At 38.0% G+C, this 25059-nt stretch overlaps 3 protein-coding genes, 1 long non-coding RNA gene and 1 pseudogene across 4 annotated transcripts; 2 read left to right on the plus strand and 3 right to left on the minus strand.

Annotated features, from left to right (window-relative positions):
- The first annotated feature begins 28 nt into the window (after nt 1-28).
- Nucleotides 29-7044, plus strand: LOC149112177 (uncharacterized). Its single transcript, XM_089289923.1, has 2 exons — nt 29-2788; nt 3638-7044. Exons 1-2 carry the CDS (start codon nt 223-225, stop codon nt 4003-4005), a joined length of 2934 nt encoding a protein of 977 aa, XP_089146049.1. The 5' UTR covers nt 29-222; the 3' UTR covers nt 4006-7044.
- LOC149112178 (uncharacterized) lies at nt 3412-8164 on the minus strand. The gene is made up of 3 exons (XM_089289927.1): nt 7979-8164; nt 7142-7387; nt 3412-5934 (listed from the first exon to the last, which is right to left on the minus strand). Exon 3 carries the CDS (start codon nt 5872-5874, stop codon nt 4816-4818), a length of 1059 nt encoding a protein of 352 aa, XP_089146053.1. The 5' UTR covers nt 5875-5934; nt 7142-7387; nt 7979-8164; the 3' UTR covers nt 3412-4815.
- Nucleotides 8152-11591, plus strand: LOC149112179 (uncharacterized). The gene is made up of 2 exons (XR_016207312.1): nt 8152-8731; nt 9261-11591. It is a non-coding gene; the product is annotated as an uncharacterized LOC149112179 (long non-coding RNA).
- Nucleotides 11592-15172: 3581 nt separating this feature from the next.
- LOC149112180 (uncharacterized) lies at nt 15173-18992 on the minus strand (annotated as a pseudogene).
- Nucleotides 18993-23626: 4634 nt separating this feature from the next.
- Nucleotides 23627-24815, minus strand: LOC149112181 (uncharacterized). Its single transcript, XM_089289929.1, has 2 exons — nt 24100-24815; nt 23627-23831 (listed from the first exon to the last, which is right to left on the minus strand). The coding sequence occupies exons 1-2, from the start codon at nt 24526-24528 to the stop codon at nt 23667-23669; spliced, it is 594 nt and encodes a 197-aa protein (XP_089146055.1). The 5' UTR covers nt 24529-24815; the 3' UTR covers nt 23627-23666.
- Nucleotides 24816-25059: the final 244 nt, after the last annotated feature.

Below are 25059 nucleotides of genomic sequence, written 5' to 3' on the forward strand. Positions count from 1 at the left end.
GGAACAGTTACTGTGGATAGTGAAATAGCTAATGTACAAGCCCTTATTGCTGAGTCAAGAAAAAGAGGAAATGATCTTCTGGAGGATATTATTGCCAAGGTAACTGCTGGAGAGACTAATGCCTTGCAAGCACTTTTGTTGGCTTACAAAACGGAAACTGAATTGTTAACTGCTAAATCAGAATTACTTGACAAGATCTATGAGCGTGAAATTCAATTTTTAATGAGAACTGATCAGTCATCCACACTTTCTCAGTCAGAGAAAACAAAACTTACAGAGGAGGTAGACTTGTTATCAAAAACATTAAGTTTTGGATTGAGAAGTGGTGAGGAAGTCTTTATCAATGAGGAGATTTTTACAGATCTTGTAAACAATGTTGCAGAGAAGTTTCCCTTTCTCTTTGACATTGTTAAGACTCTCTTTCCAAGTGATGACAGGAGAAAGGAGAAAGGAGCAGTTCACTCTCTAAGCCTATTAATAAGCCTGAGAAACAATCAGTGCCAAAATGATGTAACATTAGTTTTTACAATTCTTCTGGTTGCTTATGGAGCTGGTACACGAATGGTCAATATGCTGAATAAAGTTGGATTAACTCTTCACTGGGACACTCTTATGTCATTCCTGGACAGGTACAACAGGAAAAAGTTTGACAAACTGCACTCTAATATACCAGCAGAGAAACCCTTGTTTTTGCTATTGGACAATGTGAACATTCACAGGGGATATCAAAGACACCATAGGTTGTTTAAGGTGCCAAAGGTGAACATGTGGAACTTCACTGTTAGAGGATTACTAAACCCAGACATCACTGGCATTGAAGATTTGTTGAGTACACCTGACACTTCACTGCAGAGCCAGGACAATGTGGTAGGGTGGAATGCTAACAATATACAATTGGAAAACTGTAATGAACATTTTTTAATTTGGCAGAAGTTCAGTAAAAGTTACATTCTCCAGTTGCTTTATGATGGATTGAACAAGATTCCACCACATGAAAAACCCATTTGTGAAATGAATGAAAAACAATGTAACCAGTGGTTGTCAAATGCTGATGGTTGTACCCAACAGAATGTGAAACTGAGCATTCCCAGCATTGAAAACATTTTTGACACAAGTATGTCCACAGTGAAGACTGATGTTCACATATTACCTCTGTCATTAGAAAATAATGCAACCCTTACAGGAACAAGTGTGATTCTAGATCAGTTTGCTGAGGAATTTGGCCTTTGCAATAAAGTGGACAAACTGGAAACATTGCCATTTGACAAAAGGAACAGGAATTTCAGCCTTAAAAAAGCCAGGGAACATGTTGAGTTTTTAATCATGTTGTATGAACACAGAGATGAAATGGCTGACTTATTAAAAACCTTGGAGGCAACAGAAAAAGAGTTTGACAGTTCTCAAGAGTTAACCACAAATGATGATGGTGATGATGAGCTTGCAGGTGATTCTGATGATGAAAATAGAACAACTATTCAGCAAGCTAAGAGTCGCTTTGCAAAGTGTGATCAAGTTTTCACTGAGCTGTATAATAACATTGCAGATAAGGTGTGGGAATCTAAACAAAGTGATTCAGTGGAACGTGTTATTCAAGACTTGAGCAACATTAACCTGCAGGATGTTAGAGACCATCTTGGCCGTACCTTGTTACATATGGCTGTGGAACAAGGAAACTATGACCTTGCTTGTTGTCTTATGCAAGCTGGCTGCAACCCAAATGCAAAAGAAATGTGTGGTGCAACACGTCTTGTAATAGCAGTGATAAAGAAAAACAAACAGGTCAGTGAACTTCTGGTTAATCACAGAGCTTGTGTGAGAGGGCCTTTGTTCACAAATATTCCATGCCCACTTAAAATTGCAGAACAAATGCAACTAGCTGAAATATATGAAGTACTGAACCCACAAACGTCAGATAATGAGGATGATGACATATCAGGTTATGATGACTCCTTTAAGAGAACAGATATTTTGATCAGGGATGGATCTGATGAACCAGTATCACAGGTGGATCGTAACTCGGAAGGATTTGTTACAGGCTTAGTAGGAGATCAAGGCACCTGCAAAACTATCAGGGGAGTGATGGGGAGAGCTTCAGCTTACGAGTGGGCAGGGATAATACCAGGTGATCTGCATACAAAAGGATACCTTTGTGAAGCCTGTTTTAAAGAACAAGGACCTGGTGGATTCCACTACATTGCCAACAAGGTAATGAAGAGACCAAAGCTCATTTCTGATGTTTTCAAGAAGAAAATGTTTGAGACAGGAAATCAAGATCGAATAAAAGAAGCAGTACAAGACTGTGCTAGGTCATATGGAATAGCTGCTGTAATTGAATTTGCTAAAAGTGACTGTTATCCAGGTCCGAGAGATAGGTCAGCTAGCCTCAGAAAGTCAGGGAACCACAATGATGTGCTATATGATGCATTCATTAAATGGATAGAGCAATCAAGTGAAAGGAATGTTGCTTTCAGGTACTATTCAAGAATGTTCCTGTACTATGGGCCTCTCCTTGAACTGTTTGACATCTCCACATCACATGTTTTAGGCCAAGCAAGAGAGGTTTGCTATATTCTGCAGTTGCCCACTTATGCTCATTTGAATTTCAAGAACTATTTCACAGAAACATTTGCTCATGTTGTCAATTTTCTTGGAAAATGGCCTTTGGCATTCTGCAAATTGCTTCAAAAGAATTGTGCAGTTAACCTTTCTGGAAAGAAAGGGGGAGCCATGGAATTGGATGCATTTGTGGAAGCTGAAATAGTTCAGCCACTCAAGATCTATGTGTCAGGTAAGAGCAGTTCAGTTGTAATGATATGACAGGTGGTCCTGACCAACCAGCACAATAGTGCCCTAATCATATGGGAAAATTGTCTGAGTGATGAAATTAATTCAAATTTGACACTCAGTTGAATACACTTGATACTAAATGACTGGTCCTGAGGGAAAACAGTTAATTTTGTTCGAGGAAAACAAAGTTAACTAATTGATTTCCTAAGGGAGTAAGTGATTTGTTATAATTCATAATTAATACATAAGGATGGCCCTCAACATTTGCAGGCAAATGTGTACTGTTACCCTCTGACGTCATGGATTTTGTAATGTTGCCCAGACTACAATGTATAGCAGGAAACAGTTTTATTGATACATGTCATGCGAACTTAAGAGCATGTGTTCTTGGGGGAAAATTTCAGCTTTGTAACAATTTTTGTCATGTCAACTTTTGTAAATTTCATATAGCTCACAGGTCTAAAGATAAGTTGTGAATGAATTAAATAATCATATATATTTGCCAGTTAACAACTGGTTCATGCTTTAGTGAGCACAATGGAGGTATTTGATTGCAAGCCTCTGCTAGCTATGTTATAAATAACTATCGTTATCATCACCAATCAAATACCTTACAAAAATGAATTCATTTGATCAAACTTTATTTTTGTGTAAAGATGGCCAAGCAAGGCACTCTCTCTTTTAATGTTGTGGACACCTATTGAACATGAAATATCAAAAAAAAAAATTCTATCACTTAAAATGTCTAGTCTTTAAGTAGTTGTCAGAACATTGTCATAGTATAGAAATTATTATAAATATGAAAAAAAAAACCTCACTTATGTAATATGTCTGTAATTTTCCGTTCTAGGACATACCTCAGTGAAGATGTGTGAAAGGATAATGTCTAGTATTGATCTGTTTAAAGCTGTCAGGAAAGCATATTCCTCCAAACAAGGTTTTGATGAGCACACCACCCAAAGACATTCTGTTCCAAACTCTTTCCTAGACCAGCTTAAAGGCACGTGGTTTTGCTTAAAAAATGGATACTTCAATGGAGTTCAATCGGATGACCCCCCTGATGTGTATACTCTTGAAGGCAGTGGCAAACCAAGTGGTAAAGTTCAAAAATGTCATTTGGATGTCAATGAGAAGGGCACCAAAAAGGTTGCAGAGAAATTCAAGGATAAGCTGTATGAATCCTTTCCTGACCTACACTTTGACCTTTTGACAAATTAAGTTTGAAATTTGCAGTGTGAAGTTTTACAATTATGAAAGTATTTATCCACTGCTTAAAAGGCTAACAAAGTGTAACATGAAGTACTTAATTGCCAAGTGTCTTTTACAGACAGAAAATGTGCAGTTCAAGAAAATATTCATATACCCACCTCACAGAAGGTCATTACAAATTTGAGGGGATAAAAAACCTTCTGCAGGAGGGGTATGGATGTTTTCTGGAACAACACAATAAATAGAGCCAATTGCAAGTCAGGAAGTCACACAATTTATAATAATTATTTCTTAAGTTTCCCTCAAATTTTTTGAAGGTTAATTCTATCATTTTACATGTAGAAGCTATTCCTAGGTGCTCTAATGATAGTCAGATTGTTGGGAAGGTGCAAATAAAGAAGAATTGTGTACCAGTAGTCAATAACCTTGGACCAAAGAAAACTTAGTTATTTAAAGCTGACAACAGCAAACCCAGTTAATCACTCAGGATGTACTTTTTTGGTCTTTCGAGTATTTACATGAAATTATTGTCAACTGTTTGCATGACCCCAGGGGGATCATTAAAACAGTCATGGATACAAGTTCAGGATTTTTTGTGCTGCATTAACCCTTTAAGGCCCTAGTGTGATCAACTTCAAATTTCTCCTTGCAATATCAATATTAAGTCAATCACCAAAGAGAATTTACCTTCAAACTGAAACAAAAATTTCTCATAACTGCAGAAACAGCAAATTAAAAGTGCAGAGATCAAGGAGAATTTGTATGTTGATTATGGGGTTTAAAGGGTTAAGCTCTTACTGAGGCTAATTATGTTTTAGTTCAGGTCAACATGTCTGATCCTGATAGTATGCCATTTACATCACCAACAGTTAAGAGAATGTTGGAAGATGCTCCATCAATTTTCTCTTTGAGGAAACCTTTAAGAATAAGGCAGTATATGAATTTTACCAACAGCTTTCTTCCATTTCTTCCTGGTAAAAATTCCTTAGCCTTGCAATAACTGGTAAGTTTATCCAAACCATTAGTTAAGATCTCAGCTGATGCAGATCCCATTAAAACTTGAGAAAGCAAAGTAACAGTCACTTTTCCATGGCCAAGTGGCTGCATTTCTATCAGACAGTGGATGACAATTTTGGCAAGTTCTGTCTTGTCACTTTGTATTTCCTCTGCTACAGGTCCTCTTGTGCACACATCACATGCCTCCTCACAAGGGATTGAATCATCTTCCCCAAAATATGATAGTAGACCCACATGCCTACACACATTAGAGTTGTAAAAGAAATAGCTGGATTGATTGAGTTTATTGTACCTTTCATTTCTGTTACCTTCATCTTGAATTTTACTGATGTTATGCAGATGAAAAGACCGGTTTTCAAATTTGAACAAAGCAATGCATGTTGCAGGATTTCTGTCTCTCCCAGCCCTTCCAATTTCCTGGTAATAGTCTTCAAGGCATTCTGGGAATGTTAGGTGAACGACAAATCGTACATCTTCTTTATTGATTCCCATTCCAAAGCACTTTGTTGCACACATAACTTTGGCATTGCCATTGCTCCACAGTTCTTCATGTTTCTTTCTGTCAGTATCACTTAGGGTGCCATGGACATATGTGACACTTATGTTGTGTTTCTTTAGCTCTTGAGCCATGTCCATTGCATCCTGACGCCTTGCACAGTAAACAATTCCACAACTATTCTGAAATTTCTCCTGTAGTATTGTGGCCACTTGTTTCTTTGCATTGTCTTTCTTCTCTTGCACTTCAATAAACAGGTTCTTTCTCATAAAAGATGTCTTGATTACAGTACACTGCTGGAGTTTTAAGCTGTCAATAACTACCTGCAAAGTATGGGGTGTTGCTGTTCCAGTAAAAGCTGCCATTGCAGTTCCAAACTTTTTTAGTTCTCCTAGTCTTGTGAAATCTGGTCTGAAGCCAACTCCCTAGGAATCAATGCAATGAGCTTCATCAATGGCAATGAAGGCCAGCCGGCTATTGCCTTTCCAGTTAGATAAGACATTTTGAAGTCTTACATTAAAAATACATTCTGGACTAGTAAAAAGCATAACATATTGGGACCTAAACCGAGTAAGACTGTGAACTACAAAATCCATCTCTGTGTCTGTGAGTGAAGAGTTAAAGTAACAGGCAGACACACCTTTTTCCCTCAGAGCAGCAACCTGCTCTTCCATTAAAAATTTTAGAGGTTCAATAATGACAGTTAGACCTTGCTTAATTATGGAAGCAATAGTAAAAATTAAGCTTTTGCCTCCCCCAGTGGGCATCAATATTACACAGTCTTTGCCCTCAACTATGGCTTGGATGGCCTGTTGTTGTCCCTCACGGAAGGAATCATATCCGAAAACTGTCTTCATGACATGGAGAGGTTCATCTTCTTTAGACACGGCATCTGGAACCCCTTGCATAATTCCAGCATGAACTGGCTGGGTTTCAGGTGCAGGAGTAGGTAGTGGACTTGCCTGAAACTACAATTTAAATAGCAGACAAAAGATTATGTTTGCCACATGAAGCAGTTCTTTTGAAGATGGTGAAGGTATTTTTAAGGGGGGGGGGGCATGGCAGTGGCTGATTTCAACAAGAAAATTGGCCAAAAAGAATAGAATATATCTGGGCAAACAGAGGTTAATTTTAATTAATTTGCTGGTCAATGTTCTCCTGTTATCAGTGAATTGTAACACATAGGTAATGAGAATTAAAGAAATGATCTCCAATGATGAATATTTACTTATGTCTTGATGTGTATACAAGTTCTCCCAACTAGTACTCATGAAAATGTTTGAGACCAGTAAGGATAATTTGTGAAATGGTGTTTTTTAATTTCTTTAAAAGTACTTAATTTTAAATACTAGTGTTAGGATAGAATTTTACAGCACTCACCCAGAGTAGTCAGAAAATAATCTTGTCTTTATGGGTAAAAATTGTATGTTTTAGGTGCAGTTCTGAAAGTCTCAAAATTCTACTCTGTGTATGTTAATTTAGTTAAAAGTTAAAATGAAAGAATAAAAATTTAAAACATCCAACAACAAACAGAATGCATTGTTTTATTCTATGGTATGTCTTTCATATTTTCATCCACAATTAAATTTGGAGTGGGACAAAGACAATTACCCCATTTATCTTTCTAGCTACCTTTTTATGAAACGTGGCTTCTGCATAGATTTTTTCCTTATTTCGCCACAAGGCAAATGTTGACTCCAACCACTTGTTCTTCACGGCAACTGTTACAGGTTTATTTCCAGCCTCCAGCCAGTTCAATACTCCTTTACGCCAAAGGTAAAGGCCAAACAGCTTTGCTGCCTCTTTCTCGTGTGTTGCCACTAAGGCAAAACATTCATCATTGAATTCAATGGTGAATGATTCATAATGAGCTGAATTCTGGATTGTTATAGAAGACAGGTGATCAGCGAGTTTAATAAATAATTATGCAACGTTAAAGATGAAAATTAACTGCAACTGTATGTATTTAGTTGAAGTTATTTTGACTGTTAAGTATTTTTGGTGTTTGTGCAATAAAATAATAAATGGAATAATTTATAAGTTTTCAAGGGGATTTCCAGCAAATAAAGACTATTTACAAGACTGACACATCAACGAATCAACCATTCCTGAGCTTTATTTAAAACAAGAAAACAGGAAATTTAATACATATCTTACATGTGGTATTTTTGTGCTGCTTTTAAAAGAATATTTTGGTACGGATTGTTGTTTATTAACGAAAAGTCTTTCAACTGAAGCTTAAATTTATCGAATTTGATTATACTGCTGAACAGAAAGCTCCTTTTTACAGCAATATTTTTCTTACAGGAAATATATCAGCGATTTGATCGAGTACATTTCAAAATACACATGAAAAGCATTTATTTGGTCGAGGAAAAATATAACCAATAAGCTTAAGTTTAGCAGCACTGCAAGGAAATTTCGTACTCGATAATCAATGAACTTAACAACACTTCAAAGAAACCTTACTTGTTCTCTTCTCTTTTGAGACAGAATCAATAAGTTGTTCAGAGTTTCATCTGCCAAACGTTTCCTTAAGATATTCTTTCCTTCTTTAATTTCTTGATCGCCACATGGCGGGTCTCGCGAATGTCGAATTCTGAAGTGATGCTTTAAGCCATCGCTACATAGCAAAATACTTTCAGACAAACAGTCTTAATGAGGACAACAAAGTTTTCCAGCTTTCCACGCATCCAAATACGTTTTTTGTACTTGAACATCGCGTAACCGCAGAACAGGACATTCCAATCTGGCCGCCATTTCGCTGACCGACAAACATGTGCGGCATACCCCGGTGAGGAATACTGATGAAAAGACATGCCATTAGGGACAGCGCGTCTCCCAACCCCAAAATGCTTTGGGAACGAAAGAATATCGAGATCGAAATGTATCATGGACTAAAATATAACAAGACAGCGGGAACCTGGTCTCTAACATGAGTACGCCTGGTTAATTTTATCATTTTTAGCGGGAAAGGTAAATCCTGGATAAAATTTCCACTTAAATTGCTCCAAGCATTGTTCAATATTTACGTATAGAATGATCCTTGCAAAGTTGAGCCGTCGACAGGGCAAACCCAGTGCTTACAATACTGAGATGAGGTGGTTTTCGAAAGCTTTTCGCCAGCCCAAAACTCGGCGAGAAATTTCCTCGGAAGCGATCGACAAATTCAAAGCCATGATCTGGGACAATCCTGATCTGACGATATGCTACCAAGTTATGGTAAGTTTTTTTTTTAAAGAAAAATTAAGAAATGACTTCGTGTGGAGTGATGTCGTGATGTGCAGGCTCATTTTTCAAGGTATATCCTGAACTGGTACTGGAACCGGCTAAAATATGCAATAAAGTTTATGTAATTTTAAAGATAAACAAAACGAAAATGCGTGCACGGGCCCGAAAAAGTAAAATGACGTAAAATAGAAATGGGATATGCTCATTTTGTACCTGAAAAAATGCGATTAGGGATTTAAAAGGTTACTTTTCACTTAAAAATTTTTGCGACATGGTGTCCAAGGGTGGAAAGGGGGTTGGGGGGGAGGGGGGGGGGGGTTGGGGAATGCCATCTCCAATACAGTATCACAGTTTTGTTGAATTAGAAAGCAGTGACGCTTAGAACTTTATAAACTTATATACATCTTTATCTGCTAGCAGCCCACTGCAACTCTAGTTTTTGAGGTCTATTACCCCACTCCCTTAGAAAATATTTAATAAAGCCAGATGAAAAGTATATCATATTGTTACTAATTGACAGGATTGACTGCAGATGAGCTTGCCCATCTTGCTGCATCAGGAACGCAAGGCTGGGTCTCTACTGATCACGTCACGTGGGTTTTAAAACAGCTTAACGACATGTAAAACGATACCATGCTACTATGCCCTAACATCATTGTTAATATCCACAACAAGATGACGAGGAAAGCTAAGTTGTTTGACCTTGGACCATTAAAAAGACTGGGTTTTGCTCTGAATGTGGGACAAAGAAATGGAAAAACTTTCATTGGCAGCCCTGAAAATGGTGGTAATCATTGGCAACCTCCCCCAGACATCATTGATGTCGTCAATGATTTTGCACGGCACATTCCACAAGTTGAAACATACAAAAGAGTCATTTGGTGCTTGCCCACTCTCCCAGTGTGACTAATTGGCAGGGTCATGAATGTGACTGGCGATGCAGTAACTATTCCCTATACAGTTGCACTGATATATGTGGTGTTATTACTCTGGTGAACGCAGCTGTGGCAGCCTTGTACAGCCCTCTTTTCCGATGGTTAACAGGTCCAGTGATCAAAGAATCAATTTTCTTGCAACGCCCGACCCAATACTGGTTATATTTTGTGTCGCCCATGAGCAGAGACGAAGCTGTGTTCTTGTCAGTGTGAAACAAATTTTTAGTTTGTTTATTGTGGAAGTGCCACAACTTCCACTGATGACCACTCCATCTTTCCCTCACCCCCATTAGTGGTCATTATATGGTTTTACACATTGTGCTGGCATTATTTTGAGCATAACAGTGAGGCAAGAGAATCTAGAATTACGTGGGCACAACAGTGACAAAAACTGGTCGACATCTTTTGAGCACAATGTATAGTGAGATTTTTTGATCATCAAGCATTCACATAATGACAACAAATTTGAGCATTATGTGTAAAACCCTTTTTCATGACCCATTTCCAGGACTACTCTGATATTTACAACACATGTTTGCAAACACAAAATCCTTTAACAAAAGAAAGACAACAATGTTGGAAAGGAATACTCCTTCTAACATGAACAAAATGCACCGCCCCATGAAAATGCAGGACATGTGGTTAGTGTAGTACAAAGATAGAAGAGTGCTTTTAGAAACCTTTTGACCTAGGTTTTCATCTAGAAAATGGCCCTTGTGATATGATCAGTAGCAGGCTGTACATGTTTTCTTGACGATTTGAACAGCTAGAGATAACTGTGCAACCTGACACTAGCCTTCTAGCAGGCTACTGCCATATTGGCTTATGTTATCCACAGGTCTTTAGCTTCTTCATTGTGATGAACATCATCATAATTTACTTCTATCAAAATGAAAAAGATCACCAGGGATAATGAAAACCTGCATCTACAGGTCCCTTGGCAAAATTGTTTGGTGATGCTCTGCTAAATAGAGAAGATGATATCATTATTTAGAGCATTTAGTGTAGGACACATTTTTGCACTAGAAAATATATGAAATCATTACAAGTCAGACTAGTGAAATTTTAAAAGCTGCTTCTAACTGTTTCTGGACGACCCATATGGAACATGCCAGTTCTCTTTCAATTGAAATCATTCTGTTATTAGCAAAAAAAGGACAGAGCAGTCATTCAAGACTATTCCAGCAGCTGGTATTAATAATAACATTAGACCATGTTTTTTGATGCTCTGCAAAATAGAACAGGGATAAGCATGTGAAATCATTATTGGCATGAGGTGAAACTAGTCTTGTGTTTCACACATTTAACTTCAGTGAGCTATCACAATACTGGGCATCGTGCTTTGCATAAATATTTGATCATATCAGCTCATTTCCGTAGGATTTTTATCAACTTGAACCCCCCACAGATATATGCATGTCCATGTACATGTAAGTCGTGAATGGCACAGTGCGAACTATATTGATTTTGCAACAAGTTTACTATTAATTTGATATTTTTTTGCCATACATGGCTCGAGTAACATTCTCAGGAAAATTGGACTCTGAGAACATGTCTGACATGTACTGTCATTTCAGTATTGTAATATAGTTATTTCATATTGTTCTAGAGTTTATACTGTTTTTAAGCAACAAATCTGAAACATTACAGAAACAAAAAACAGATAAATATTATTATATATTACATTATATATTTTCAGGCTTTCAATGTTGATATGTGTGTGGAATTATAATGGGATTACGGTATGAAATTCTGTATTACTGCATTTAATACACTACAAGCCGTTATGATTATTGTTAAGCAAATTAAAGAAACTACATATAATTTCTACATAGACAACACAAGTTAAGGTTCGTTTACTAGTAACAAATAGGTCAATGAATTGCAAGATAATAAATACCATGGTGCACAACTGATCTGATGAGCAAAAATTTCTGTGACTGAGACATTCGAGGGATAATTCGTGTTTCCTTTCAGAAATATTGCGAGAAAATGTGGACTGCTAGCTGGTGGTCGCTATCTGCATTTTGAAGCTGAAATTAACCAGGCGTTCCAAGTGTTAGAGACCAGGCTCCCACTGTCTGATTATATTTTGGCCCACAATACATTTCGATCTCGATATTCTTTCGTTCCCGATGCATTTTGGGGTTGGGAGACGCGCTGTCCCTAATGGCATGTGATGAAAAGTTACCTCCCCCAGATGGCGGCCATATTGGGCGTGACATCTGGCAGAGGTTCCCCGCTCAGTGGATCCCGTTCTTTTGCGCCTGCACCCACCTTGCCCAGCGGATTTTTACAACGAAAGTCCTATTGGGAACCTCTGCGGAGGAGAGAGGTTCAGTTGAATGACGACAAGAAAGGTATGGGGCGCCGTTTGTAAATTTATTATTTAGACCGAATTTATGCCATTTTCCCCTTATTTATAAATAATTGGAAATGCCACAAAATTTGTTTATAAATAAGATACAAGAACTTGTCCGTTGATATGTAAATAGTTATTTTAGGTACGTCCTGATTTATAAATAATCTTTTACCATAGAGTTATTATATATAAATAACAAACTAAACAACTTCAATTATTTATAAATCAGGTCATCTCTAAAATAGTTATTTACATATCATAAAGTTTGTAAATCCCATTATTTATAAATAAATTACTTCGCCGGTAGTGTAAATTCATTATTTAGAAATAATAAATTTCACCTCGCCGAGTGTAAATTTATTATTTATAAATAATGAACTTTTCTGAGTGTGTAAATTCATTATTTAGAAATAATGAATTTCACCTCGCCGACTGTAAATTTATTATTTATAAATAATGAACTTCACTGAGTGTGTAAATTCACTATTTAGAAATAATGAATTTCACCTCACCGTCTGTAAATTTATTATTTATAAATAATGAACTTCATTGAGTGTGTAAATTCATTATTTAGAAATAATGAAGTTTCACCTCGCCGACTGTAAATTTATCATTTAGATATAATGAATTTAACCGTGTGTGTAAATTCATTATTTAGAAATTCATTATTTAGAAATAATGAAGTTTCATCTCGCCGAGTGTAAACTTATTACTTAGAAATAATGAACTTCACTGAGTGTGTAAATTCATTATTTAGAAATAATGAAAGTATGAATGGCTGACCCAACGTCTCTTGCCCGATCGATTTCGGAGGCTGTTTCTCGCGCTATAAGTGAGACAGTTAATGCTGCCCTTGCTCAGGTAGGTATGCAGCCTGAAATTCAGCAGTGACAGATCTAGGGGAGGCTTCCCCCCTTATTTTGAATAATTGCGTTTAAGCGAGAATCACGCTTCAAATATCTATTGTGTAGTTCTTATTCACTCAACAATTCGGCAGCTCACACTGCAACAGGAACAACGACAACGACAACGACAACGACAACGACAACGACAACGACAACAACTACTCAAAGGCCGAGGTAACAGGTAAATTTTAAGACAAGAAATTGCTGCATGAAGAAAATGCAGAGCTTTTAAAATCGGGAAATCGAATAATGTATTTACTTGCTTAAATAATTTTTTGTAGCCTGCGAACAGGCCCACGTTGGAGCACAAACGCGCTCGGCGTAGCTGAGAGCGAGAAATCGACGGGCGAAGCTGCAAGAGGAGAAAGTCACTTCTTGGCGCCTCTTTCCCGCCGATCGCTATTCCTCTTCGTCACTCGCGCGTTTGACTCAAACGTGAGCCTGCTCGCAGGTTAAATTCTTTGTGACTTTTGTGACCTTTGGACGGATAGCTGTGTGACACACTTTGTTTGGCTTGATCAAGTCACGGCTAGACATGTCTATTCCAGGCAAGTCCAAAGATCGTACACGTAGAAAGCTAAATTAATTTACGTTTAAACCACTGTTGAATAGACCTTTTTCGACTGGGCGGTTTGTTGCCCCATTTCAGACCATGTGATGATACTCTTGAGAATTCTTCCTTTCAAATTTTCAAATAGTTGCGCGTATATGAAAAAATAATTTTTAGATGAATAAAAGAACAATTCTCTAGAGAATATCACGTGGTCTGTAATGGAACAACAAACCGCCCAAGCGAAAAAGGTCTATTTCAATAGAAATCAGACCTTTCACTTAACACGCCAAGCGATTTTTATTTTCTTCGTGCAGCAGTTTCTTTTCTTAAAATTTACCTGTTACCTCGGCCTTTGAGTAGTTGTTCCTGTTGCAGTGTGAGCTGCCGAATTGTTGAGTGAATAAGAACGACATAATAGATATTTGAGGCGTGGGGTGGGGGGGAACGGGCCCCCGGGCCCATCATCCAGATCCGCCACTGCTGAATTTCAGGCTGCATACCTACCTGAGCAAGGGCAGCATTAACTGTCTCACTTATAGCGCGAGAAACAACTTCCGAAATTGACCGGGCAAGAGACGCTGGGTCAGCCATTCATACTTTCATTATTTCTAAATAATGAATTTACATATTCAGTGAAGTTCATTATTTCTAAGTAATAAATTTACACTCGGCGAGATGAAACTTCATTATTTCTAGATAGTGAATTTACACACACGGTAAATTCATTATTTCTAAATGATAAATTTACAGTCGGCGAGGTGAAACTTCATTATTTCTAAATAATGAATTTACACACTCAGAGAAGTTCATTATTTATAAATAATAAATTTACAGTCGGCGAGGTGAAATTTATTATTTCTAAATGGTGAATTTACACACTCAGTGAAGTTCATTATTTATAAATAATAAATTTACAGTCGGCGAGGTGAAATTCATTATTTCTAAATAATGAATTTACACACTCAGTAAAGTTCATTATTTATAAATAATAAATTTACACTCGGCGAGGTGAAATTTATTATTTCTAAATAATGAATTTACACTACCGGCGAAGTAATTTATTTATAAATAATGGGATTTACAAACTTTATGATATGTAAATAACTATTTTAGAGATGACCTGATTTATAAATAATTGAGGTTGTTTAGTTTGTTATTTATATATAATAACTCTATGGTAAAAGATTATTTACAAATCAGGACGTACCTAAAATAATTATTTGCATATCGACGGACAAGTTCTTGTGTCTTATTTATAAACAAATTTTGTGGCATTTCCAATTATTTATAAATAGGGGGAAAGTGGCATAAATTCGGTCTAAATAATAAATTTACAAACGGCGCCCCATAGAAAGGAGCAGAAAATTTTCCATTATTTTGGCACCTAAACGTAAATATCTCCTTTTTATGCTTTGGAAAATGACAATTTGAGCAATTCGAAGTTTTTGTTCCCAAAGAAATGCCGAGAAATACAAGAAAACTTGTAGTTAACGCGGTAAATATTTAGAGCTTCGGATTCAACCGCCACGATTCAGCGTCGTTTCGATTGACAGTCGTTTGCTTCGTTTGAGAGACAAATGATGTTTGGGGGACATTGACGGCAACACGAGAGTTTGGAAAAGTGTCGCCAGACGTGAGTATTACGATCTTAGTTTGTTTTGTAATCAAAATGGCACCTTTCTTTAGCGAGTCGTAAAATTTATTTTAACACAAACGCTGTGGTATGGAATTGCTGTCGTAAAACTTGTATGGCCAGCACCTGCATGCCCTCGTAAGCTTACTCGCAAGACTTAAAGCTCAAAAAAAGCTTTCTCCAGGAACGTATATTGTTGGCTACATGTACCTATAGTATACAACTGTAGAGTACTTTTATGTACAGAGTTTGCTTATCTTAATCGATCCGGATCGATATATTTCATTATCTAAATGAAACACATGTTACTGTTCCTAAATTATGTGGGATGCTGTTAATCGTTTTAAACCATGAAAGCAGTTCAAACGCTGCATCGTTTGGGGCCATTGCCAAAAATGCTCCACTTGTCCCATGGTAATGACTGTCAAACACAGTTATTCCATTCTGTGTAGGGATGAATGCCACCGTTTTGTCATTTATGATGAAGATACATGCTGTCTTGGTATTGTTCAGCTGGGCTTGGTTTAAGTGGTACGGCAGGCTTGCTGCTGGAGTTTGCTCTCTGATGATACTGACTGGCAACTCTGCAGAGACATCAAAGCTATCAAGGGCTTTTGTCTGCTCCATTTTAGTTGCTGCTTCCTGCACACCATACAGCTGCCCACCACTGTTTCCTGCAGCACTGTCGTAAAATTGGTTGCCAAGCATGATAGCTGCAAGAACTCTGTAAATCCAGGTGTTGCTTAGTGGCCTGCTGCTGTCAAGAGGTTCAGGCGAGCTGAAGTATAATTTACTGTATGTAAGGGCAATAAATGTGCATGTGTTACTCCCTAGTCCGCCAAGTAAAGTTGATTGTGAATATTCAGGTGGGAAGTGCCAGCTTGTAATTCTATTGGACTTGGTAGGACTTACAGATAGTTGCTGAACAATAGAGCTAGTTTGAACCACTGAGGACTGAGACTGAGTGTGTGCATGTGAGGCTTGAGCATTAGGATGTTGTGGTTGGTCAATCTCTCCGATAGCTGAGAGGCTGCTATTTACTTTCTGCTCCCAGAGTTCAGAGGTGTAGTACTGCTCTGCATTTGCATCTCTTGTTTCGCTGCGCCCCACAGTTGCTGTGTCATCTTCAGTTTCAGAGTCACTTGATTCACCATCTGATTCTGTTCTTCCATTTTTCAACAGTCCTTCATTAAACTGAGAGACTTTATTCCTTACCATTTGTTCCAAAGGTTCTTTGCATATACTGCAGCAGCCATCTCTTGATAAACAGGACACATGGAATGTGTGGTAACAGGCAAGGCAAACAAAGTCACCACCATAATTTATTGTTGTTGCAGTCAGGTAGGTCACAACAAACTTGTGGATTTGGCTCTTTTCCCAGAGTTTTACTTAGGTTGTACGACAGAGGAAGACACTTGGTTTCAGCTTTGATACCATATGTTGGGAAATTGAACTTTGGCCAACTTTTAGGTTTACCATTACTGTAACGATCACTTGGAATCTGGAATATACAAGAGTAATTTTTAGGACAGTATTTGTGAAACCATGTTTTGATTATTGCAAGAGCTCAGTGGTAATTGGATCTCTTTTACTGAAATTCTAGACTTGCTTTAAACAATTTTATATCAAGTTACCAAGGCATTTTCATCATTTTGTCACATTTTTGTGAGAATTTTTTCATCTTTCATTCTCGAAAGCCCCTTTTCATTTAAAATTAGTAATACTTACCACATGAGCTTTTTTGGTATTTTTGGCTATTTCTGAAAACAATTGTAGGATAAATTCTGCTGATTTGCCAGTAATCTGCCAGAAGTTAAAATTTGATTGTCCCCTCATGTAACCTGGTACAAATGCTCCACAAAAGTTGGTCAGAAATCCAGTTGATGCTATGGTCTTTGCTACCCTCTCAATGTTAGAGGCATTGTCGGGGCTTTGAGTGTGAGCACGTAGCATAGAATGCCGTATCTCGATCTTTTTTTCAACAAATAGGTAAAGCCAGTGCTGTTTGCATTTCCAGTAGTCGGGAAGAAAGGTCTTTTGGTAATCAGAGTCACTAAGGAAAGAAAGCGTTGATTTGTCATAATGCCTTCTGCGCCAAATGTTAAAAAGAATGGCCATCTGTGCCATCACAGACATATATAACTCTAAATTTCCTGTTCTGAAAATTTGGTATTGGAAGTAAACCAGCGGAATAACATCTTCCAGTAGGTAAAGAGTGCAAACGAACTCGTGACTCTTGCACAAATTAAACTTCTTTAGCACTTGTTCCCGTACCATAAGCCAGCCAAGTAAAGCTGCTGTAACACATAGTGACGATTGGTATGGACGTGGCTTCTTTGGTAACAAACCACCAAATAAACATGACAACAGTTTGTCAAAAAAATGCTTGAAGATAATCACAGTAACCTCAACAGCATTTAAGGCAACATGAAATTGGCCTTGTTCTGGTATTAGTGAGGTGTACTTTCCAGTGGAGTTGTTAGCTATTAGTTGTTTTGAATAGTACCAACCAGGCCAGTCTGCAGGGAAGGGAAGAAGATTTCTCTCTAGATAATTGTTAACATCAGGATATTTTGAAAACACGTGTTCTAAAGACTCTTTGTAATTCTTTAGACTTTTCGAATCTTGCTCGCACTCCTCTAAAAGCTGGCAGGATTGTAAGCTTTCAATGTCTTCATCACATGGCTGATGGTAAACCCTAGAAAACATGTAAAATACATGTGGTTGTTTAAATAATTGCCTGTATTACTTCAGAGATTTTCATGGATTCCTTACATATTTTGTGCTCTAGATTTTCCAGTCAATGTTATTCTAATGGCAAGGCATACAATAATAATGAAGAAAGCCTATTACCTAAAATTTTGCACCAAATTATGGAAATTCTCTGGATTTAGATTTTTCATTTGTGCCGGAAGCTGATCGATGAAGTGATTTCTCATGTCGTTGAGACCCCTGTTGATGTGTAGTAACACAGCAGAACTGTCTGCTCCTCCAAGGCACATCTTGTTTTCCCCCCTGATGTTTACTTTGACTTGTCGATGTGGGCTGACAATGGTTCTCTTTATCGCTGGGATGTGTGGATGTATGTCTAGCATGGAGGAGGCCATGTGTGCAATCTTGGTTTTTTGCAGGTCAGTTGGAACATGTTTGCTGTGGATATTGTGATAATCATCCAGGAGGTTTATCATGAAGCAGTCAAGCTGAAAAATGAAAATGTGTGTAATTATAGTTTGTCACATGTTCATCATTCTTGAACCAATGTATGTGTATCTGTGCATGTATTGATATAAATGTTGTGTCTTGTGTACAATGTATGTACATACAGCATTAAATTGTTGTAGTTGTTTAGTAACATGATCATTGTGGGTCTTGGCCATGTCTGTCTTCATGTTCTGGACTGTTCTGGGATTAACTGAGAAGCCTAGCACTGGTCCAGGAGACAATCCCTGTAATGATAATCCCCCAATTGATGAGTATAGACCACTGTCCTTTTGCAGCTGGCATGTCTTCTGTGACCTGTAATTTTTAAAACAATCAAATCATGCTACTACACAGTATATCATGTGGCTTTAGAAATTCCTACTTGACATACTGTATTAACAACTCTGCACTCTTCCTTGTCCAGGAACAAACCAAATTAATTAAATTTTAAAGTACAAACCTGAAGTATGATAGAATGTGTAACAGTGAAACTGTTCTTTGCCTTTGTAGGAACTCCCTATCAGGCAATACTCTGTTGTCATCTCTTGTGATTGACTTCAGTAGAAGATCGAAAAGCCCAGGAGCATTCTTCTCACAAAACTCCCTCATCACAGCTGGGTCATAGAGTGGTACTTCTGGTCTGCTTTCATAGTATTTAAACATAGCGGTCTGGCACTGAGTGACCAACTGGTCAAAGGTAAGGGCTACAAAATATAATGTATAATGTTTATTAAGAGTGCCTGCCTGTAAAAATCAGACAAATTCTTAATTTCGCGGCAAGGGTCGAAAATTCGATTTCGCTCATATTCTTATGGTAGATAGGCTAGGGCATGACAAAAACTACTGGATAGTTTTTTTGGCAAAATATCCTTTTATTTCAAAGAAATATGCAAATTACCAAATTCCGTTAAAATCGTCATTTGACGCACCATTTTGTTAAGCAAGTTTGAGAGCCTCGCATGCAAAACTACATCATTCTTCCGTCTTTAAAACACTCAAATATTTTTGTGCAATGTTTAAATGTGTACTGGGTTGATTTTAGGGAAAGTTGCGTTGTCGTTTTGGGTGCAAAATAATTAAATTTCGAAGACATGTATTTCATTCACTTAAAAGTACTTCGTGAATATAATTAATTTTCACCATGTGCGAAACCTTCAAATGGATCAAGCTTCTGGTGGTTGAATTGCAGAAGGATGGTCTACAGATTCCTGTAAAAATTTCTTTGGGCAAATGATTGTGAGCGACGCGAGAGCTTTTCAAAGTACTTCAAAAATGCAAACATTTGGCCATCCGTCGTCAAATTTCAATTTACGGGTTAGACGCATATTTTAGCATGCGCCACATGACTTGACCTATGTTAAGTTGAAATAGACACAGAGCTGATAATTTCGAAATGTTCTAACCTCATTTGCTGTAAAAGGCAGGTCCAAAGCCGATTTGACGTGTTTCTCTCACCATTCGTCGCACATAAAGCAGAAGTTTGCTTTTGTTTACATAACGTCCGTTGTACATCGCCAACTGTCAACTTATTTAACGGTCGAATACCATGAATCTGTGACCCTCTTTCGACACATATGATCACCACTGCATCTAAGTCAAAAACGGCTAAGTCATTTGTAGATAGTTGCTTGCTTTGCACAACACCAAACTATTACGTTTGATCATCATGGTTTGATGGCTTGAATCCTTGCTTGAAGCGGTTCCTTGTTCGTCACGCAATGCTGTCATCCCATTTTAGGGGGTAGGTGTAGGACAATTCCTATCCTAATACGTAAGGCTCTGTAAGGCTTGGAATCACTGGGAGCACACAATCGTGTTGCGTAGGAAGAGATTGAATTAAGAAATGAAAAGAATAAATAGTTTACCATTGCCCCTGTTGTTATATTTTACTCGACCACCGCTACCTACATGCCCTGCGTAATACTGTAACGCTAAACTCATACCTAGGTCTTTTCGCACTATGCAATTATTTTTGGTTTATACATGTAATACAGTGGGCTACCCTCGGGGAAATGGGTGGTGACCGCTTAATGGGGCTAGCCGCTCAAATAGAGGTTGGTGTACCTTGAATATTTAATTTTTCACCATCTTTCTGCGCTTATGAACATCACTGCATCTAAGTCTAAAACGGCTGAGTCATTTGTAGATAGTTGCTTGCTTTACGCTTCGCCAAAATATTGCGTTTGATCGATTGCTGACCATTGTTGATAAACGTGTCGGCGCAGCACAATCTTACAGCCGTTATTTGTTCGTCACGCAATGCTGTCACGGCATACGCTGCACATTATAATCTATTTTGTATAGAGTACTCTCAGGATAAGTGAAAGAATTTAATCATTGTTCATCTGTTTGTTCATATATATAATAATATGTATATATTTATATAATCGTGTTCCATAGTGTACGTGGCGTCGGTCCAAATCACGTTTGTTGTACGTTCTGACGTTTCAGACATCAGCTGATAAAGCTAGTGCCTGTACTCACTAGAATTTTAAGAAAATCGCCATAAACAAATTATAGATCAATGAAGCAAGAACTACCTGAAATAAAAATAGGAAATCACAACGTGTCTAATTCGTGAGAAAAACACACTAAATTTAATTAGTAATTACGTGAGTAAATAGCCCTGGCCATGCCATTTTATTTGGCGTATTTTGTTTGCTTGGTGGCAAGGCATTGGTATGTAACAGAAAATAGTGGACTGTTGTCAATACAGTCCAAAATTATCGTCAGTAAAATATTGTAAATAAAACACCTATTGACCGGTTACCTCCGCGGCCACCATTTGGTCATTCCGATAAGGGTTTCATTATTGTCTTTACCCCTATTAAGCGGCCACCCAAAATTTAAGAACTTTATTTTGGAAAGGGCGATGGCAGATAAGAGTCTGAAACTGAAGTGCATGACGAGTGATAATTCAAACACACGTCTATCATGATTGTCTTGAATTGACTCCATGTTCGCCAAGAAATTTATAGCCCGACAGTGAAAAATTAAATATTCAAGGTACACCAACCTCTATTTAAGCGGCTAGCCCCATTAAGCGGTCACCACCCATTTCCCCGAGGGTAGCCCACTGTATTACCATTGCCCTTGTTGTTATATTTCACTCGACCACCGCTACCTACATGCCCTGCGTAATACTGTAACGCTAAACTCATACCTAGGTCTTTTCGCACTATGCAATTATTTTTGGTTTATACATGTAATACAGTGGGCTTGGGTTGCCGCTTAATAGGGGTAAAGACAATAACGTACATCAGAACGTACAACAAACGTGATTTGGACCGACGCCACGTACACTATGGAACACGATTATATAAATATATACATATTATTATATATATGAACAAACAGATGAACAATGATTAAATTCTTTCACTTATCCTGAGAGTACTCTATACAAAATAGATTATAATGTGCAGCGTATGCCGTGACAGCATTGCGTGACGAACAAATAACGGCTGTAAGATTGTGCTGCGCCGACACGTTTATCAACAATGGTCAGCAATCGATCAAACGCAATATTTTGGCGAAGCGTAAAGCAAGCAACTATCTACAAATGACTCAGCCGTTTTAGACTTAGATGCAGTGATGTTCATAAGCGCAGAAAGATGGTGAAAAATTAAATATTCAAGGTACACCAACCTCTATTTGAGCGGCTAGCCCCATTAAGCGGTCACCACCCATTTCCCCGAGGGTAGCCCACTGTATTACATGTATAAACCAAAAATAATTGCATAGTGCGAAAAGACCTAGGTATGAGTTTAGCGTTACAGTATTACGCAGGGCATGTAGGTAGCGGTGGTCGAGTAAAATATAACAACAGGGGCAATGGTAAACTATTTATTCTTTTCATTTCTTAATTCAATCTCTTCCTACGCAACACGATTGTGTACTCCCAGTGATTCCAAGCCTTACAGAGCCTTACGTATTAGGATAGGAATTGTCCTACACCTACCCCCTAAAATGGGATGACAGCATTGCGTGACGAACAAGGAACCGCTTCAAGCAAGGATTCAAGCCATCAAACCATGATGATCAAACGTAATAGTTTGGTGTTGTGCAAAGCAAGCAACTATCTACAAATGACTTAGCCGTTTTTGACTTAGATGCAGTGGTGATCATATGTGTCGAAAGAGGGTCACAGATTCATGGTATTCGACCGTTAAATAAGTTGACAGTTGGCGATGTACAACGGACGTTATGTAAACAAAAGCAAACTTCTGCTTTATGTGCGACGAATGGTGAGAGAAACACGTCAAATCGGCTTTAGACCTGCCTTTTACAGCAAATGAGGTTAGAACATTTCGAAATTATCAGCTCTGTGTCTATTTCAACTTAACATAGGTCAAGTCATGTGGCGCATGCTAAAATATGCGTCTAACCCGTAAATTGAAATTTGACGACGGATGGCCAAATGTTTGCATTTTTGAAGAACATTGAAAAGCTCTCGCGTCGCTCACAATCATTTGCCCAAAGAAATTTTTACAGGAATCTGTAGACCATCCTTCTGCAATTCAACCACCAGAAGCTTGATCCATTTGAAGGTTTCGCACAAGGTGAAAATTAATTATATTCACGAAGTACTTTTAAGTGAATGAAATACATGTCTTCGAAATTTAATTATTTTGCACCCAAAACGACAACGCAACTTTCCCTAAAATCAACCCAGTACACATTTAAACATTGCACAAAAATATTTGAGTGTTTTAAAGACGGAAGAATGATGTAGTTTTGCATGCGAGGCTCTCAAACTTGCTTAACAAAATGGCGCGTCAAATGACGATTTTAACGGAATTTGGTAATTTGCATATTTCTTTGAAATAAAAGGATATTTTGCCAAAAAAACTATCCAGTAGTTTTTGTCATGCCCTAGCCTATCTACCATGAAAATATGAGCGAAATCGAATTTTCGACCCTTGCCGAGTTATTTTCCATTTTTATGGACAGGGACTCTTAAAAGCTTTTCTACTGCATCTGCATGTGCGTAAACACTCATTCGAATGGAAGAACCATTTCTAATTATTTATAACTATTTTTTAAACATTAATTAATGCAGTGGGGGATGGTGTGGAGGGAATGTTTAATCAGAAAAATCATATCATTTTAGAATATACAAATTTACTCATCTGTCGTACCTGCATGTTTCCTCTTGTTGCAGTGCCTCCTCAGAGTTATTTAGTTTTAATTAGTAAATACATTATACAAACAGTATACTTTATCCTACAGGAATAGTAAATTTGCTGAAACTTCTACATGTATACCTGAAGATGTTATTTCCTTATTTTCCAGTGTTTTCCCAAGTTGACTGACCATGCTTTGTGAAGCATTCTCCTAAGAAGATTCATACCAAAACATTATCTCCATGTTGTTATTACTGGCAATTTTTATAATTAGAAATTGATTATTATCATATTTAATTATTATATGTACATGTACCTGTCTGCCATCAGGCGACTGAACACTGGTTGGAGAGGAGGTCGACGGTTTACTGTTTCTCTGAAATGTAAAGAGCAGATACATGATAAAATATTTTAGTATAGTTCTGGAACGATTTTTTGTGATAAGAAACTAGCAAATATGCAGTATTTTTTTGGTGGATAGAATTGGCAAATAAACAAACGAACAAAATATGCCTCCAGCCTATTTTGTGTGTGTGTGTGGACTTTGTGGGACTGGTGTTTCAGTTTCAGGGGCATCAAATATTAGTTATATATTGTATAATTATCTCAATGTTGCATTAGACGAAAACAAGCACTTCACTTACTTGTACTGGTGGAACATAGTCTGGTTCACTGGAGAAAACACTATCAGCAATCATGGAACACTTATTACACCATCGGGTTCCGGGCCGGTAAGTAGGGACATTAGTTCCTACCCGATCAAAGAGACGGTAAAACCGCTTGGGGACTTTTCTTTTCGACAGCTCAGTGGAGTGCTCCAAGAGTGGAGACGAGCAATATTCATTCGCTTCCCGAGTGGCTCTCATCCAATGCCGAGTACAGGCCCAGCAATTTAAATTCCCGTCCACGAACCGAGCAATGGCCTCGTCAAACCGCCTCAATCGACCTTGGCATGTTTCTCCAGCTCGTGTTCGCTTAACAAACCAGCAAGTCCGCTCATTTGGTTTTGCATGTGCCCCAAAGAACAATAGAATGGACGTAAATAAAATCCAAAACACGGCGAAAGATGTCATCTCGGAAGTCCTCGATAAATCTATCGTGTTCACGCGCTGTTTTCACCAATTGTACAAACTTTAAACCCCTGTGTACAAAAAGGTATGTGCCGGCCAATGGTCGAGGGAACTAGTGTAAAGATTTCTTTCTACCGTTTTTAGTTTGGCTCTACTTTTTCACCATAAACCGGGCGCTATACGAAACTTTTTGAAAACGCCGCCATTTTTTCGAGGTGTGTTATGGTGCCCAGGCCGTTCGCGGCAGCGCGAGCCATGAGATCTCGCACATGCGCAGACGTTATTCAGCCCTGTTCGTACTGCATAAACATATAAACTAGTGTCCATTCCTCTTGCAGCCACTAAGAAGCGCGCACGACCCGTTTCACGTAAAGCAAGGAATGGTCCTATTTAAGACCCCGTCATTACATTTAAAAGTGCTCGCAAAATTTGGTCTTTACTTGAATTGCTCGCAAAAGTTAGATGTGTGCTCGCTTGCTCGTGCTTGCAAAATTTTTGCAACTGCTCGCATGCTCGAATTTTTGTTCAAATTCT

The sequence above is a fragment of the Orbicella faveolata genome, unplaced genomic scaffold, assembly GCF_042242905.1.
Source record: "Orbicella faveolata isolate gen_17 unplaced genomic scaffold, um_ofav_v1 contig_2, whole genome shotgun sequence".
NCBI classification, from domain to species: domain Eukaryota; kingdom Metazoa; phylum Cnidaria; class Anthozoa; order Scleractinia; family Merulinidae; genus Orbicella; species Orbicella faveolata.

Excerpts from the sequence above, each read along its gene's own strand:
- LOC149112177 (XM_089289923.1), top strand. The coding sequence starts at position 223 with ATGAGAACTGATCAGTCATCCACACTTTCTCAGTCAGAGAAAACAAAA. Across the intron at positions 2,789-3,637 it reads ACTCAAGATCTATGTGTCAG|GACATACCTCAGTGAAGATG; the intron begins GTAAGAGCAGTT and ends TTTCCGTTCTAG.
- LOC149112178 (XM_089289927.1), bottom strand. The coding sequence starts at position 5,874 with ATGGCAGCTTTTACTGGAACAGCAACACCCCATACTTTGCAGGTAGTT.
- LOC149112181 (XM_089289929.1), bottom strand. The coding sequence starts at position 24,528 with ATGACATCTTTCGCCGTGTTTTGGATTTTATTTACGTCCATTCTATTG. Across the intron at positions 23,832-24,099 it reads ACTATGTTCCACCAGTACAA|AGAAACAGTAAACCGTCGAC; the intron begins GTAAGTGAAGTG and ends TTTACATTTCAG.